This window comes from Embiotoca jacksoni, unplaced genomic scaffold (assembly GCF_022577435.1).
Source record: "Embiotoca jacksoni isolate LCO1_2020_lvr unplaced genomic scaffold, fEmbJac1.0.p SCAF_20, whole genome shotgun sequence".
Taxonomy (NCBI): Eukaryota; Metazoa; Chordata; class Actinopteri; family Embiotocidae; genus Embiotoca; species Embiotoca jacksoni.
The window spans coordinates 7904141-7923337 of NW_027185341.1; the positions used below are offsets into that span (position 1 = coordinate 7904141).

Consider the following 19197-nt stretch of genomic DNA (forward strand, 5'->3'; position numbering starts at 1 on the left):
ATCTGCCACTGACAGTCATTTCAGCTCTAAAAACTCTGCGGTCACTGGTTAGAAATAATAAAAAAAAAGCCTGGTTTCGTTTACTGCTTTCAGAAACCAAGAATCTACTGTTCAAACAAAATTAGGAATAATTTTGAATGATAAATCCACCGTATGAACAGAAAGCTTGACAGGTTTAGTGACATTAACGGAGGAGATGGTTTCAGCAAACTGTCATCTGGAGGGTTTTATGACAGAAAAGCAAACTTTAACAGAGCTTTTTCAACTTTGTTAGCTGAGGGAGAGAAAGTGAGTTCCTGGGGCCAAACCTGTCTGAGCTGTACTGAATATGTGTTTCATGAAGCCAGTGTAAACAAAGAGTGACAGTTCGGCCTGCTGCTTGGTAAAAACGTAAGACCCGAGACGGAGCTGAAACTTTGACTGGTCAGAGCTTCTTTTGAACGCCAACATTGAAGAAGTGGAACGTAAGCGGACGTATCATCTTGAATATATTCTTTTTACATTTACTAAGTGACTTTTCTGTGACTTTGCAGTCGAGAGTGTTTCCTAACGTCAGTTCTCGGCTTAAAAAAACAAACATGCAGGAGAGAAAAAAAAAAAACCTGTACGAATTCCGGAGAGATTTAGGTTTAATATGTGGCCGTCTGAACGGCCTGTTTGTGAGTTTCAGCTGCAGGCTGGTTCTCCAAACAGGAAAGAGCTTTATTTACCGAATCAATGACGCCCCGGAGCGCGTGGAAGCCGCCGAGCACAGGAAACACGTGCTCGATGGTGTCTGCGATGGTGGCCAGCTGCAGGGGGAGAGAGGTACAGACAGGGAGGAGAGAGGAGAGGAGGAATTCATCCACAAATTAATCAAAAGACACAAAAATGAAAGGTGAGTAATTGGAGCTTCCCCCGATGGTTGATATTTGATATTTCATAACAAGCCGACTTGGCTTTAAATGTACAGGTGTGCTATAATTATAGACATTTTGGACATGAAGAAAGTAATAACACAAACACACGTGCGCACACTGAATCCCGTCCACAGTAATGATCTCACATTATCCACAATCAGGTAATGGATCTACTTCCAATCAGTGAAACGAGAGGTTACTGATGGTCTGACACATTAAATACAGCAACCTGAATCATCTGAGGGTTGGATTTCAGGAAAAAAAACGATTGGTTCGCCAAACTGCGCAGGGGTCGCTGAATATAGAGTGGTAACAGCATTTCTGATGTTTCCTCGTCTCTGGAGCGCTGCGCACATGTGGCACAGCACATGCACTGTATGGTGAACTGTTTAAAGATATTTCAAGTGATCATCAGCAGTGTTTCCTCTACCATCGTCTTGTCCCTATAAGAAATAAAATACGAACACACTCATAGAACTGATGTTACGTCCAGTAACTGCGATTTATTTACTTAATTTCTGTGCACCCGTTTCATTTCAGCTCAGTATGAAAGTCGCACAAGCATTTTTTTCTGTCACTGAAAGCCGCGCTAATTTGTTGGTTTCTCTGCTCTGCTGCGCTGCATGTGGACACAGGTGAATGTTACTTGAGCTGATGAACTACCCTCGTCACGTGACTGTAAAAAAAAAGCACAGTGTAAGCCTAAAATTGAGCCGTTAATGGACAAAGCTCGGCCTCAAACCGCTGGAAACCAGACCAGAATATCAGCATTTTTTTAAACGCACCCCACCTGCCAAAGTTTGGGGAGTGTAAGTGAAAAGCAGCCGTGTGCATCTGCACTACCTGCGTCTCATTGAAGTCTTTGACACCGACGCAGTACACAATCGCCCCGAGAGATCTGGCTTCCTCTGCCTGTAGGAAGACACAAAGCAACAAGCGGAGTGAGGACCAGAAAACTGTCAGTCAAGCAAGGAGAGCATCCAGATGAGTATCTGTTCCTGGAGCTTTGTTACCTGTTGCTGTGCATCGAGGAGCTGATGCTCCTGCAGCTCTCCGTCTGTCAGTGCAATAATCACGCTGGCGGTACCTGGAAAAACACATTATTGTGCCGTGACTTCAACATGCAACTTATCCGGAAGTTAAGCTTCCCAACAAATGTTTTTTTTTTATGCTTACCAAAGTTCTCCTTGCGTATCTGCTCGTTTGCCTTTAACAGGAAAAGACACGTTTATTGTAAAAAGGTCAGAAAACTTTGATATTAAACTGGTTATTCAATGAACTTTAAAATGAGATTAAGATTGATTTGCAGTATAGAAACATTGACACATTGAAACACAGGCTTACACTCTGCAACCCGAGGTGCATGAACGTGTCTCCACCAGGAATCTCTCTCTTCAGAGCGTTCAGACCCTTTCTGATATTCACTCTGCACACAGACAGGACAACAGCAAAGAGTTGGATTTGATGAACACTATTGTATCATACGACTTTGTGCTTCCATGACACTACATTTGACAAGGAAATACTTTATTTTACTGAAAGTTTATCTTCATATTTGTAGCTATTAGTGATGATAAACGAATAAACTACAATGCATTGCCAAAGATTCCCAACCTTCTTTGGCTTGTATCTTACAAAAAACCAGTGTCTGATTGGAGTATATTTACTCTCTATTCATATTTTTGCCAAAGTAAAGAATCGGAATACTTTTTTAACCACTGACTAATGCCGGCTGTGTTAGAAATTAAAGCTTAGTTTCGGCAGCTGTGATGAATGATGGACACAAAACTGTCTCACGCAGCAAAACTCACTTTTATCCAACAACAGCTACATTATGATGTGGGCCAGTTTTCAGCTTCATGTCAGTTCAGAGAACATCTGCTTTTACTCAGTTTACCCTGCAGCTGATTGTTTCTCTTGCTTGAGATCCTTCCATGTTCAAATTATATTTACATAAAAACATAAATGCAGCTTATGTTTCAAGGTTGATGTTCAGTAATTACATTAAAGGGTGATGTTAAAAAAAATTAGACTTAACAGCAGACTATAAAAGACACAATTTACCTGTTTTCTGTCAGTTTCATGATGGTGGAGGATCTGGAGGAAAACGTGATGAAGGACATCCTCAGCATGGGACTAGAACAGGTAAAATGGAAAAAGTGATGATAAGGTCTGATGACTGTCAAAGAACAAATACAACATGTAGAGTAAGTGCTATAAACATCTCTACACCATCTGAGATTAATCAGAAACATTGAACACAATGCTTAGTTACAGTAATAAAACACAAACAATACATTGTTTTCCTCAGAAACATAAAATAACAGTCAGTAATTCATCATGTGTTTCACTTTCACGCTTTGAATCTTGATTTTAACAATGGACATCTCACTGGAGACAAATGACTTCACTTCTTTTGAGGTCACTCCAACAGTCCGGTGGTGCTCGAAGCTTGTGAACTTTTTATATTTCTGCATAAATATAATGTAAGACTTCACAGTTCTATTTATTTTTTATTACTTGAGGAAAATGATTTAGTACTTATCTGGAAAAAGTATGTGAACCTCCAGGATTAGCAGTTAATTTGAAGGCGAAACAAGAGTCAGGTGTTTTCAATCCACAGGATAATAGTCAGGTCTGAGTGAGAGCCTTGTTTTATTTAAAGAACAGGAATCTGTCAAAGTCTCAGCTTCACAATACAGGTTTGTGAAAGAGTACAAATACACATTCAAAAGAGATTTCTGAGCTCAGAAAAAGAGTTGTTGATGTTAATCCGGCTGGAAAAGATTACACAACCATTTCCAAAGAGTTTGGACTCCACCAATCGACAGTCAGACAGATTGTGTGGAAATAGAGGAAAGTGAAGACCATTGTTACCCTTTTCAGAAGTGATCTACCAACAATTATCACAATGATGGTGTGCACGACAGGGTTGAAAAGAGGAAGCCACGGCTCTCCAAAAAGAACATTGCAGGCCGTCTCAAGTTTTCTAAAGATCACAAGGATACGCCAGAAAAATGACAGATGAGATCAAAATTAACTTAAACTTTTTGGTTTAAATGGGAAAGGATTGGTTTGGGGAAAGAAAAACACTGCAGTGCAACATCAGATCCTCATCCCATCTGGGAAACACGGCAGTGGCAGTATCATGGTTTCGGCCTGTTTTCCTTCATCTTGGCCAGGATGACCTGTCATCATAGATGGAACAATAAATTCTGAATAATACCAGCAAATTCTTAAGGAAAATGTCAGTCATTCTACCAACGAATGGTTAAAGAAAAATAAAGTTTTTGTGAGCAAAGCCGAGAGTGGAAACTGTTCTGTATGAAGATATGAGCCTCCGAGCTGATCCACAGTCCCCAACAATGTTTACTTGCTTGCACAAGGGGGTCACACCAGATACTGAAAACAAAGCTTCACATACTTATCCACTCACAGATATGTAATATTGGATCGTTTTCTTTAATATATAAATGACCAACTATGATGTTTTAGTCTCATTTGTTTAGTTGGGTCCTCTTCATCTACTTTTGGGACTTTTATGGAAATCCAAGGATGTTTTAGGTCATATTCATGCAAAAAAAAAAAAAAAAAATCCCACATAGAAACTCTCTAGCACCTCTTTATATGGATGATTGTTTTGTTGCTTTGAACGCAGCCCGACACACATCAGCATCAGTGGATCTGAACCCTCTGTGCGTGACAATACCATAAATGTTGATATTGAGACTGCGTCACACAACATTCAGATGTGGAAAAGTTTGTCATTTTTGTTTGTTGAAAAGTTTTATTTAGAAAGGAATTATACACACACTTAACCATCTGAAGCGAGACGTGTGTTGTTTGTGAGACACGGTAAGTTGAGGCAGATTCGCACTGTTTAAAACTTTCTCGTGTTTGTTTAAAACTGAAACTTTGAGGAGGGACGGCTCTTCGCTACGGCTCGACCGCAAAGCTCCAGGTGTTGTTGTGGCCTTCGAGCGGTACGGACAAAACAAAGCCACCCACGAGCCGGAGGGACGGACGTGAAATGTTGAAATGTTACATCTTTCTTCCACACTTACTTCTTTGGTGTTGAATTGCATTAAAATCATCTGAGAATAAAAGAGGATCTTCATTTGCTTTCGTAGCAGAAAACAGTTGCAGAATGCATGTCTGGATGATTATTGATCTGACATGACAAGAAAATTCATAAATAAAAGGGATCAGCCTGCATTACTGGTTTTAAATATCAGTTGAAATAACAAAGAAAACTCAACTGAGCTCAAGTTTATTGTAGAAAATAGATCTGAGTAACATTTGGAGAAAAAAAGTTCTGAAATCGATACTTCTGAAAGGCTATAAAACGAATCACATACATGACGACCTTCCAGCCTGGAGTCGCAGACGGTAACAACCCCACCGACACCAGGCATCAGGGCAGCTACTGCAGCCTGAGTGAATCATCGGCCCGGGGACGGAGCGGCTTAACACATGGCCGGTTGTAGCTCAGATTTGATTTTGCCTCGCCGGGGTGAATGCTGTGTAAAGTGTGTGTTTCTCTTTAGTGAGCTCCATCTCGAGGCTCCAGGAAGTCCAATACGATGCTACAAGATGTTTTGGAGACCTTCAATCTGGTTTGCAAATGTTTCCGATGTTACAGCAGGAATATTTGAGTCATATTTGCCGGCTTAATTGTATGTTTACATGAATGTTTATTAAGTATCTCTTACCTTTTAAATTTCTCTGCTAGGTTCTCCACAAAGTAGTAGATTTCATCCCAGTGATCCTTCACGCTGCCAGATCTGACACACAGAAAAAGGGAGGAACACAAACATGTCAAGAAAGAAATTTGCACATACAGGTAATATTTCTTTTTCATTATTTAATAACAGGAGGAAGTAAAACGTATTTCAGTTATTTTCATGACACCGTTATAAAAGCAGCACAGGAAGCTTCAGTTCATGGTTGTTAGCTAGCATAGCTGCAAATGACTAAAGCACTCATAAAACATAATTTGTCTTTACAGTATCTGTGACTCCAACCAAATGCCAAGTTTAATCTATCTGTGGGCTCCATCTGGTAGAACGTTCAAGCAGGAAAAATACAGCCCTGCTAACCAAAGACGATGGGGGGTCGCATCATTATCGCCGCTGCACGAAGAATAAGCTGGATGTTTGTCAAGAAAAACACCGCCGTTAAACGTTGTTACATTCACTTTACTGTCTGCCGCCAGAATTCAAAACAAAACCATAGTTTCCTTTTTATTTAGTTGAAGGAATATTACTTTTATGCAACAGTTGCTGTGGCTAACGAGCACATCCTGTATCTATTACTAAACCTTCAAAGGGGGAAATATTAAAGCTAAATTTACGAAGAACATGGACCTTCCTGTTCATTTAACACAAACAGCATTGGGGGGAGAAACTTAAAATAATTAGGCTGTGCGGTACATTAGAGAGCACTAAGTGTACTGGTGACTTAAAAGCGTCTGGAGGATAATTCAGCTCCGTCCTGCATCCTGAATGATCCCCTGGAGGAACGCAGGCCCTGGTCTCCCCAGGAGAACCTCCATAAAACCGGACTGCAATAAAAATAACTCCCTGGAGGTGAACTAATTTCCTCTGGCCAGACTGCTTGTGTGTGTATGAGTGTGTATGAGTGTGTATTTGCGTCAATGTCATTAAGTGTGAAGATTACAGGAGAGGGCTCGAGCCACAAAGTGACCAGTCAGCAGGTCATCCGTTTAGCAGACGAACAAGCCAGGAGAGATGACACTTGGGAAATGAGCTAATTGGCTGTGGTCAAGCTGGAGGCTTGTTCAGAGGATGAAGGAGACTGAGGCTGACTCAATGTTATTCTCGGTGCTGACTAACTGATGTAACGGCGTTAGACACAGTGGTGACATGTTGCTGTTTTTCTGTATGGGACAAATGGTCAACACCAGTTTTTATCCACTGAGATTAGCTGGATTTCCAGATTTCAACTTTACCGGCTTCAATTTAGTTCACAGGCAGTCATCCAGGAAGCCAAATATATTCAGTAATAAGCCAAACAAACTGGCAGGTCATGTCTTTAAACAGCCGCTTTGTTTTAGAGCGATGGGAGAAAATGGAAAGCAAACTAAACACAGTCTCTGTTATTCTACTTTTACATTTTTGTTTTATCAGTTCCCAGCCCAATAAAGGTCCAACTATCTGCCTGAGAATCACGTCTAGACATGAAAAACAGGACGAACTAGCTCTTACGTGTTGGCTTCTCATGCTTTAACCTGGTGAGAAAATATTTATTTTCCTTACAGTGTATTTCTATTATGTGGATATTCGAATACACCGAAACCAAGTTCGGGTTTCTCGTGGAGTTTCTTTGGAAAACAAAACCAGTCACATGAAAACGGAAATGATTTGTGACTAATTGGACTAGTCTGCAATTGAGTGAGGGTGGTTATATACCCCATAGTGTTAGTGTTATTCCTTGGAAGTGGAGGGGCAATTATTGTATTTGGCCAGGCTTGGGGGAAGACACAGCTTGGGAATACTCTGGAGTTTCCCATCATGCCTCAAGACATTCAAGGCCTTTTATCTTGCCAAACCAGAGTCTGTTGTAGACTCATGTTTTGGATCCTTGTCCACCCAAATTTTCTGCTTTTAAAGTTTTTTTCTTACTGCCCATATCATCCCTTGAAGTGGACTGTCAGAACTCCCAACAAACTTTCCAGCTACAGTACAGGCCTTTCAAGGACATTCAACATGAGACACAGTCACTGTGGTAACACTTACTGCTGTAATATAACTCAATATATACTCAAAGGAAAACAAACGGTTTGATTGCAGGGACTAAGGTAAGCTGCTAAAAAGGAAACGAGTATAACCATTGGACGAACACTGCCAGAGTTAGAGGATCAGGTTTGGGCTCTTGTGGGCTTCCCCTGCTGGAAACATGTACTCCAAACACAACAAAATCATCCACTTTAACATATACTTATTCTAATTTTCTGTGTTCTCACTCATCCGGTTTGAACAGTTGCAGATACTGGTCAACGAAAAGTCCTATTGAAGCGTTTTTCTCGGTCTTGTTGCTGTTCTGATGACATGACCTGTTCCTCCCCACATCAAAGCTCACATTCCTGGGAGGCTGACTGAGCAAAGAAAAAGGACAAGACCTTACAAGCCAAACAAAATCCTCCCAAAATATAAAATAAAAAAAGACTGAGGTATAAAGAAGGAGATTTGGTTTGAGAGAATGTGCAGCGTAAACAGAAATAGTCACAAAAGGATTGCGTGCACACGTTCATAGACAGACGGCCTCCGACCTGAAGGAATGGCGGGAGCCAAAATGTTGTGCGGATTGTTCCATTATAGCAACAAGAGAAGAAAGAATATAAAGTCTGGTCGAGTCGTGCAGCTAAAAGTCGTGCAGAGGTGTGGGGATCGTTTCTGAATATTTATTTAACATTCGGGTGAATCTGAGGACTCCCACGTTTGGTTTTTAGCTGCTTATCTTTATTTCTGAACCACAACGGCTCTTGTTTGCCTTGGAACAGTGTGATTGTCTGAGGTGGCTGCAGTCGTGGGACCGAAGCCTAGCTTGCAGTTTCACTCACCTGTCCAAACAGTGTTGGAGAGGAAGTGGGCCATTTTCTTCTATGATTCTTGATGAAACCATTTTATGCGGTACCTTGTTCCTCCCGCAATCCCTTGATCTAATTTTAATGATCTGAATTCAGCCCTGACGCTCAGCGGTTTGGGGTTTTGGATAATGAAGTTTCAGAGAGGTGAGAGCCCAACTACAGTTTGAAAAGTTATGTCAAGCAAATCGTCAAAGCCGAGCACTGGCGTTTTCTCGATTGGAGCGGGATGAAAACCATGTGTCTGGTCGTGAGCCGTTTGGGAGAAAAAGAAACAAAAGAAAAAGGAAAGACAGAGGAAGGGAAAGATGAAGAGTCTTATCGGTGTAACTGCAGTAAATTCAACTGTGGGACTGAGATAAATGTGAAAAATCTGTTGGCTCAGGTGTGAAGTTTTCTGCCAGAGAAAACATGGAGATGATTTGATTAAAACTCCAACTGTACGGCCCAGTGCCTGGCCTGCTTCAGCCGGCATGGCCAGCACACAACCAAAGCAAGAACTAAACAACCAATTAAATCACCTTGATCAGCATTACTGTTGGTGTGCCAGTGTCACCAAATGACTAGTTTTGAATGGGTTTCATTGAATATCCATTAAAAATATTTTGAACATCACCAAGCAGAGGACTTCATCCAAGAAAAGAAACCTGTAGAAGCAGACAGTCAATTAAATCAGTCATGAACTACATAAAGGGTATAATATGATGTTAAAAGGACAAAGCATGTGCAGTAATCTGATGAACATAGTGAAGATAAATCAGTAGGAGAACAGGATTGTTATGCAGGGATTAGGAAAATCAGCAGCTCTGGTTGCATTTAAAACTGATTATTGTCATGGATGTAAAATGTTCAAAGTCTGGAAAACTTCCACTCTAAAGGCTGAAGAAAAGCTCTTTACATTTACAATGGAAGTTTTCCCAGGATACAACATGTCTCCTTATCATTCATCATATTGATGCATCCTTTGGAAGTTTTTAAATTACCGTTACCTTTCTTATCTTTTGTCAGTATAAGGAGGGTGTTAAATTGTGTCAGAGTTTGCATATCAATGAAGAATTATGGAAATGATTTTCATTTAATGTTTGTTAAAGTGGCAAGAACTGTTTCACTAAGTAGGTAAGACAGCCAATCAGCTGTAATATTGCTGGTTGCTGCAGCAACTTCAGCGTTACTGAGGCACAAACTAGCATTTTCATGGCTTCATGCAGGTTTCTAAACTTCCCTCTGCAGATGTGCGACGTCTTAAATGCCTCGTTCATGTTTTCTACAGTCTCAGGTTAGTTGACCAAAAAGTAGTTGGGATACTTGATTTTCTCTGCGGCTGCAGCAGCGGTGCAACATTCAAGGACGTGACCCTTTGTTTCCAAACAACTCTGAGCACTCAGGGAGGTATTATGCATAATTACTGCTCAGCGATGGTAAACAGACTGTGTGAAGGGGGGACAAGACCTGAAGAATAAAAACATCTTCCATCATTTTTAATCTTTAGTCTTTTTCTGCTGACTGGGTGAAGTCTCAATGGCCGGATGTGCAGAAAATGAGTCAGGCGATGTGTGTGTGTGTGTGTGTGTGTGTGTGTGTGTGTGTGTGTGTGTGTGTGTGTGTGTGTGTGTGTGTGTGTATTGAGCAATGCACAAAGTTGAGTTGGAGGAGTGGAGGGGGTGAGACAGACAGACAGACAGGAGAACAGGAAGACAGGAAGACAGAAAAGCAGTGAGTCAGAGACCCAAGAAGAGAAAACAGGGAAAAGAAAGAGCAACAACAACACGAAGCAGAAGAAACTAAAGGAGGATTCCTCAGCGTAATAATGCTGCCGTGGAAACGCACGCAGCAACGAGGCAGAACAGACTCCGAAGGATAAGAACTGTGTGTTTTCCATGTTTTAGGTCTTTACTGCAAATAATGTGTCCTTCACATTAAAGCTGACCGTTTTCAAAGACACGCCGTGATGTTGTATACGGGCTGGTTTATTTCCAGAGCAGACTCTTGGCACATGATTGATCCGTGCGTTAAATCTTAATCTGTGTCGAGATTCAATTAATGTTTACTACAGTTGCATTATTGTTGTGTGGGTGACAATTGATTTACCTAAGTTGCATTGCTTTACTTCACAGTGGCATCCTCAAATAAAGTTCTGCACACTTGATATGAAGCCACTCTGAAGCGCCTCTGTCGGCTTGTATTTGGGCACCGTGGTGCTCGGAGCTAAATGCTAACATCTGCACGCTAACATCTTCACAAATAGGACGTTAATATTCCGATAATTTATCAGGTGTCTGCCATCTTAGTTTAGTGTTTTATATTGGCTGAAATAACAATGAGTAGAAACTAATGAACCTACATGGAACAGTAGAAAATACGGTGCCACACTTCTAAAACGCAGAATCAGGGAACTGTTTCGTTTTTTTTTACTGCCAGCAACTTTAGTGTTTTGGTTCAGTCAACTTGGTCTCATCAGCAGCAGACAACTGTTTTCAGTCTCAACAGCGATAAGCTTTTGTACAGTAGATTCTCAGCACCACGTAACTAGTGACTATCTGAACTAGCAGCTCTGAGCTGGTGGAAACCTGAACAGTTGATTATTATTGACTATTGACTCACCGGCAAGAAACTCAGCTCCAAAGAAATGCTCCTGTCAGCTCAGGAAAAATAGGCAACGATTTGCTAGCAATGGTTTATAGCAACTCAAAGTAAGACGGTCAAACGATGTCATTGTGTTTACTGGTTGTTCCGATATCTCCAAGTGGCCGAACATATTAAAGAAGACCCGTGAGGAGAGACAACAAAAATGATGATATACGGCTCGTGCTACGTATATGTGTACGTATTATTTACTGGAGACGTCCTGCTGTACTGTTCGTGCTGTCTTCTCTCAGATCCTCAATCACATTCAGACAGAAGACAGGAGATAAAATGACTTGTTTCAGACAGAATGAACCGAGGGGTTTCATAAAGGACCACAATACCAAAAATAAGGATTCATAAAAAACTGTGAATTATGGAAAACTACTCTATCGGAGTCGCAGAATGTAAAAAAAATAATAATCTGAAAATGAGAAAAATAGGACCCATTTGATTAAAATTGCTTTAAAGTGCCTCCATAGGAGAAACTAGTTGATATAAATAAAGCTGACTGTGCTAAAGCTTCTGAAGTGGCCATTTTGGATGTCAGAGGATTTTTTTTTTTAACTCTGCCTGCAATCCTGTGAGGATATTACAGCTGAGGCATGTTTCCTTAATATTAAACCTCTTCAACTGATTCTTTGCAAGTCACTGTTATTCTTCTTTAAACTCCCGATCAAGTCCCCTCCTAACTACCCAACAGGAAGTTCTGACAGGCTGACGGCATGTGGGAAAAAAGCTCAATCGGTCTGAAAGCTTCGAGGCTCGGCATCATTCTCACGGTTCAAAGTGTTGAAGAAGGAAAAATAAAGTAAAAAAAAAAAAAAATACTTTACCGAGGAGGCTGTCTGCCATTCCAGCTGGGCCTACCCACACCACCCCAGCCTGCAGCCAATGATGGCGCTCCAATTTAACTGAGTGGGCACAAGGATTTGTTTGTTTAAAACCACTAACCTACTTTTACAGCCATTGCAGAAGTCAAAGTCTTTACTGCGTGATTGCTGAGCTAATGCTGCGCCTCCATTCCAAAACCGACAGGAATTGTTTGGAAAAAACTTGTGGATAACGAGCTGGTGGAGAGTCGTTGGAGATGTGTGTCGAAAGAGTTTTATTTTTCAGTCTTTATCTGACCACAAAGCGCTCTATCTCCAACTGAGGCCGAGTCGTGGCCTTGATCCGCTTCTGTTTTTTGGCCACGAGTTCTTGAAAGACCGACAACATGATATCACTTCAGCTGACATTTCTTCCTCCTGTAAACGCCAAAGCAACACCCTGCGAGAGGAAAGAGGACCAATCACAGAGCGGGTGTCATTCCACAGCCAGAACGTATTCAGACATTTCAAAAGTATTTACAGACTGCAGCTGCACTTTGCGTTTTCCGCTGACTTGGCTGGATTCAGGCAGCGTGATCCAAACGCCCAGTGGGAGCGCTAACTTCTAACTACATCAACAACAACAGGCACTTTTTTTTTCAAAAACAAAGACAAGGCAGAAACGGCTCCGATTTCTCCGTTACCAGAGGATAATGTACGCAGACAAGTGCATCTGCACATCTGAGAGCGCTGCATTAACACCGAGACGAGCGCACAGAGTGGAGTGAATAGGTGAAGGGATGACACCAGAGATCAGTGGAAATGGAGAAAAGCAGAAAAACATTGGCAAGGCAAGAAATGGAGGCAACAGACCTCGGCTTGAATACTTTTCGACCTGCTCGTTACATTTGTGCGGTAATATGATGCAACCACAATGCGTTTAGTCATCCATAAATCAGTTTACTCCAATACTGTGGAGTTACAATGTGCGACAACAACTGCTGATCCGTGCCCAGTCAACCAAAAACAAACATATTTATGAGGTGAACATTAGCATTTTGGCCTAGAGGTGAATTCCTGTATCTGCCTTATGAAAACAGCCAAAACTTTTCATCTGGCAATGTGTTCCATATAAAACAGCACGCTCTGAATCAGCATACAAAAAAAAATTGAAGCAACCTAAACTCCGATAACTGAAGGGGAACATTATTAAAAATATAGACTAAAATATTTTTCGACCAATTTGACGAAACGGTAGAGATGGCGGTCTGTCGAGAGACGGGGAACTCCTCCAGCGAGGCCCGCTTCCTCCTCTACAACACTTTGTACCGGCCTTTGCTCGTCGGCTGGTACGAGTTTTGTAATCTGATGATCTCTTCCTTGATTAGCCGTGTAATCTCCGTGCACACATGCAGCAATACAGGGATTAAAGGTATACAGCAAATGACAGTTAAACTGACCAACAAGTAAATCGCAAACATCTGTGCATAATGTGCCAAAACCTCAAATTATGCAGCCATCATGTCTGAGGAGGTCTGAGACGACCAGGCACTGGCTGGTAGGTTTTGGCTGTACGTGTGCTTGCAGCGATGCTGGCGGTGTAACCGTGGCGATAGTTGGTCTCTTGGCCCGTCAACCACTTTGGTCCAAACCAAATATCTACAAAATGAATCGATGGACGGCTATTAAAGTTTGTCCAGAGACCCAACGATCTGATTTGACCTCTAGGACCACCATGAGGTTGCGATTTAGGCTTTTTGTGAAATTTTTCCAAAAATGACATGAATTGTAATGACCTCCTTCAACTTTTCCTCAACAGTGAGGTCACCCATTGGTTTCGAAGTGGTTCAGAGCCGGTGGTGACCGTATTTGGACGAGCTAGGGTGGAGCGAGCGGTGGATCAGACTCGATCTGATTGGAAACCCGAGGACGCTACATCCCGCCCACTGATAGCCGTAACCTGACTGCATCTCAGCCCTGTCAATCAAACAGACACGCCAAAACACAGCTTTTTGAGGCTTATTTTCAGAAGGACCGCCAGAAGTCACATGGAGTGACTTTAGCTTGCAAAACCGAAATAGGTTGTGAAAAAAAATTTAATGACTGAAAAGTTATATGGGAGTTTATGGAGTTTGAGGCTTTTTGGAACCAACCTCTAGTGGCACCTGGCGGTATTGCAGCTTAATGCACTTACGCATTGGCCTCATTTCACAGACCCCGAAGTTACTCAACATAGTAATAGCTGATGTTAGCATTTTAGGCCCCACTGTGACAACCACAGCCTCACACAGCTGCTTTCACTCTTAGTGTTGTTTCTGTGTGATTTTATTTAGGTTATAGTAGCAAAGGAGGCAGTTAATTGCTTTGGGACGTCTATATAATAACCATATACCATACACCACAATAAAGTGATATGATGTCACACTGTTAACTGTGGGTGGCGGGTATGTCTATAGCCCATATTTTCCCACATTTAATTTAATTTAAAGATCTTTTTTTTTTTTTACTTTTAGTGGCCAAGAAAATTGTTCACATGTTTTCAATAAACACCCCCGTTTCATTAAGTTTCATGGCAAGACCCTCTGTTTGTGATTTTGGCTGTGTTTTTGCTCCTAGCTCAACAACATATATATGTTTTAGCAGTCTTTCCATTCACTCCAACATCTGTATCCTATTACATATTATTACCTGCGTATTAAAGTGGCAGTTTGACACCTCTGTGCTGCTGGGGTTTGAAGGGAGACCCAGACTCTACGTTCATTTGATTTCGACCTTTTTGGCCTGTCATTGGATGTTGTGTTGCTGCTCCTCAGCCCTTTGGGTATTGTAAAAACACTACTTTCCATTATTGTGTCATAAAGTCCTGTAGGGCAAAATGACAGTTTAAAATAAAGCCCACATTTTCCAAACCCAGTCCCGGATGTCCCAAATTCAAACTGGCAACCATACAGCCTTTAGCCACCATCTCGTCCCTTCAGCCACCCAAATGTCTGAACAAGCTCCGTCCATGTTTGAGCCATGACGTGACATCATCTGCGGAAGTCTGCAATCAATGCTTTTGGAATCCACTTTACGAGCCAGCGCAGCAGTAGCTTCCCCCAATTACTAACTCGTGATCCTTTTTCTCCACCTACAACACACATTTGTCATCCTAAATCAAACGCAGCCATCCCAGTTCAATCAGTTCAACATGTTTCGGAGGATTTTCTGAACAACCACTCACGCTTCCTGCCCAGGATTAAGTTCAATTGTGTTTTGTGTGACCAATATCAATGTTTTCAGTCACGCTAGCAGCATGTCAGTGTCAGTCAGTCAGCTGGTTGGTCTGTCCAGCTCTATGATCCAGATTTAAATACTGTATCTCTGCAAAAACTGATGACAACTTAGACTGTACGTTGTGTTTAGTGCTAATTAGAAAATTGGCACACTGAACAGAGAGGGTAAACATAGTAGACATTAAACCTGCTGAACAGAATCATGTTAGCTTCATCGTTGTGAGCACGTAAAGCAACAATTTGTCACTTTTGCTGAGCAGAAGCAGCAGCGCCCTCTGTGGCCGTAAGCTGTAATTACAGGATTCAGATGAATGAATCAAATCAACTGCGACAGGCTCTTAGAAGGGTACGACTATACTCATATATTTTCTGGGGTAACGGTGCATAATCGAAACATTTTTCTTCTTCTAGTAAGAAAAGAATGAGAAACTGAAACTGAAAAATGCCTGGGCATCGGACAAAACCCGCTCCTCCCGTGCTCTGCAGCCCGTCAGCCGGCTCCACAGGCTGCAGAGTAAAGTAAAAGGATCACCCTCTGTCACCTGCAGCTCCACAAGTCCTCAAAAAGATGCTCACAAAAAGTGCTCTTTCCGCTGGATATCCGACTCACTTACCAAAGTTACATCGTGAAAGAACAGTCAAACAGGGTGTGAAGAGGAAACAAAGAGATGCCGTTCTTCTCATTACAAGTCAGTGTCCCATATACATGGCTATGAAACTCTTATTTTAAGGTTAAAAAGTTATATTTTGTTGTTTTCACTCAAAACGCTTGCCACTATCATGATGACTTTAGGCTTTGGAATTGGTCATTGAAAGCGGATGTGCCTCTGGCGTGTTGACTTATTCTTAAACATACTATTCAAGTCTACTAAGCAAGCACTTATAGCTATCCAACCTCGCACAGGATGTTTAACTCAAGTTGTCTCAGATTTGAAGGAGTTGAAATCTTTGCAGCATGTCGTTGTGTTGGCTGGACGGAGGTCTGCATGCGTCGCAGTGGCCCGCATCCTCTCACAACCTCCTCCCAGTGATCGTTACACCTCCACATGCATAAATCAGGGCACAGAGTTCGAGCTGCGTCTCATAAAACCAGCTCAGGCCTGCGGGATGGGGATTGAGGGACGGCTGTAGGAGGACGGAGACAAGTCTCTAATGAGCTTCCTCTTGTTTGAAGACCACAAATTATGTCTTGTTAGTCACTCCCTGAGTGGGCCCCCGAATCACGCAAGAGAGCTAACAATAGCATCTGACATGGGTGGGAGGGGGGGGAGATAGGGCTGTTTTCTTATTTGTAACATGTGTCAGTGTTTACCTCACAGAACAAGCAAATAATTCCTGTGTTTTGTGCGTTTTTTTTTCCCCCTTTAAGAATAAAATGCCATAAAAAATGTCAAAAGGTTCTGCGAAGTTCAAGCAAGGCACATATACTAGCATGTCATAGGGATTCATTGATAAGGGGGGGGCATCAAGTGTGAAAAAAACAAGGTCAAGTGATTATAAACTGCGTGACACTTATTACCTCTATCTCATGACTTCAGGGACAAAACCCCATAAAAACCCTCTTTTTAAAGGTGCTGCGTGCAACATTTCCAAACCAAGACCACATTTGCCATAAATGTGGTTGCTTCCGGTCCTTTCCCTCCCCATTTCTGGCATTGCTCCATCAGTGCGAGAGGGAGGGTAAGAGCTGATGCAGCTGTTTACTTTAAATCCAGATAAAATCATCTCAGGATAACAGGGTAACTTTAAGCGGATTCTCCTCCTAATCTGACACAGCGGCCTGCAGTCGTACGTTTAAGAGCCTAAAATGAATGCAAAAATGTCAGACGACAGTGGAAGCGAGAAGCCGGCACTCCAGACGTTTCTGCTGTTTTTCTCCAGCTGCTGAAGTCCAGCGCAAAGATGTCACACAACCACAGCATTTTTCCTATGTGGGCGTACAGAGAGTGGAAATGAAAGAGTGAACGGTGAGCAAAAAAATAAATAAAAAAAAAAGTCCCTTCAGCACGGGTGGGCATGAAAGAAGAAGAAAAAAAAAACTTTGCCTCCCAGATTTTCTTTTTCTAATGATGACAGTGGAGTTTTTAAAACCTGGACAGACATGTTTCATTCCTGCTGCATCCAGATCATCGCTCCTCATTTTTTTTAATTTTTTTTTTTGCTTGTTCAGCAAACTGCTCTGCAAGTCAGCCTCCTCTCCTGCGTCACCACGCGCGCGCGCCCGCGCAGATGCAGCGGTGCTCAGTAATCTAATGCAAACCGGGTTGTCGAAACATTTTCGTGCATTTGAAGAACTTTCACGATAGAAGTTGAACTTTTCGTCACATTCACCTCATTCTTGACAGGTAAACTGGCTTCCCCCCCCCCCACCTCCACACACACACACACACACCTCCCCCCCTTCCCCCACACGCACACAGTTTGAGTATGACACGCGCCAAACAAAAGTAAAACCCGCAATAAAAGCCCTGACAGAAACGTAAATGCAAATATGAACTAATTTACGTGATGTTTTGCAAACTTTCTTCGACAGAAACTTGCCTCAGAAAAATATTTCTGAAAACAAAACGGTGCCAAGCTGTTTCCACTTACTTGTCAAGCACGAAATACAGGTCAAACGCGCCCTGACAGGAGCTCTCCTCCTCCTCCTCGTCCTGCAGCTCCGGCTCGGCTCGAGCGGGTGATGAAGAGAGCAAAAATAATCCGAACAAAACCAGAATAAAACTCGTGTTCAACAAAAATCTCGCCATTATTTCTCCTCGGTGGGGGAAAACAAAAACAAAAACAAACAAAAAAACCACGTAATTCCTTTGTGTGTAAAAAGAGAAACACAAGCAAAGTAGTGAGTGGGTTTTTACATCCCAGAGACAGTTATAAAAAGTGGAGGCGGAGATGCAACAGAGACAAAAGAGATTCAGGCGATGCTTCACGTGTCTTATTTTAAACTCAGTTTTCATTCATGAGACGCATCCTGCTGTGAACGCCAGCTGGAGAAGTTTTCTCTCATAGGGAAGGATTACAAAAATAAGTTCAGAATCCACATCCAGTTGGCTGAGGGGGGAGAAAAAAAAAAAAAAAAAAAAAAGTTTTTCTCTGCAGAAACTAATCCGGTGGCGGGTCAATTGGAGAAAGGATAAAATGATGTACAAATGCACAGAAGTTTACTGTTAAAGTGTCAGAACTGTGTTAGCTGTGAAAAAGCGCGAATGGAGTAATGTAGAGCAGAGTTTGGAGCTGGAGGAACTGGGAGCCCGGGGGACAGACTGGGCTGAAATGGACCAGGTTTCATATTTCATCGTGAGGAGGAGAAAAAAAAAAAAAAAGACCCAAAAAATGGGTCAACATCCCATTTTGCGCCTCCCTCACGTGGCAGACTGGCGCATTTTTTACGAGGACTCGGTGACACAGGATGGGACGATCATTACAGGAGCCTTATTCTGACACTGATTGTGTGTTTATTCATTTAGCATTTTAGCACTTTGTCTCCTCATTAAAGATTACAGTTTGTGCTGCTGCAACCAGTCAATTGTGTTAATTACACCTTCCTGAAACCAAAGGCTGTACTGAGAGTGACACACAGGGAAGTATAATCTGAGGTGAAGTTTGGATAAAAAAAATAAATATATTTTTAGAGGAATCTTAATACTTGTCTGATAACTTTGCTTATTGAAAGAGCCATAAGAACGCGCCCTGACAGGATAATCATGGATTATCCAATGATTTGATAGTTTTAAACGTGAGATTTTATCCAAAGGAAGCAAAGTGGACTGACTTAAATCTAAAATAACATACCAAGAGATAGTTTTACTTTTTCTTGCAATCAGAGGTTTGCTACATCAAAACTGGACCGATCGTACAGATTTTGTAGGCTATGTATTTTGGGCATATTTGAAGAAGCACTACGTGGACCCAAGTTTGCTGTGTGGCTAATTGTGATATTTTGGGACATTACAGTTTATGCATCGTGTATCTGTACCTGTTTA

General features: G+C 41.9%; 1 protein-coding gene across 1 annotated transcript in view; it reads right to left on the minus strand.

Moving 5' to 3' along the window:
- antxr1c (ANTXR cell adhesion molecule 1c) overlaps nt 1-18079 on the minus strand; it is a 39680-nt gene extending 21601 nt beyond the window's left edge. Inside the window, exons 1-8 of the mRNA XM_069156114.1 lie at nt 17807-18079; nt 5612-5683; nt 2964-3035; nt 2244-2325; nt 2076-2106; nt 1913-1986; nt 1743-1811; nt 711-791 (exon numbers count right to left, since the gene is read on the minus strand). Of these exons, the coding sequence (XP_069012215.1) occupies nt 711-791; nt 1743-1811; nt 1913-1986; nt 2076-2106; nt 2244-2325; nt 2964-3035; nt 5612-5683; nt 17807-17964 (639 nt within the window). The 5' untranslated portion in view covers nt 17965-18079. The remainder of the gene's footprint in view (nt 1-710; nt 792-1742; nt 1812-1912; nt 1987-2075; nt 2107-2243; nt 2326-2963; nt 3036-5611; nt 5684-17806) is intronic.
- Nucleotides 18080-19197: the final 1118 nt, after the last annotated feature.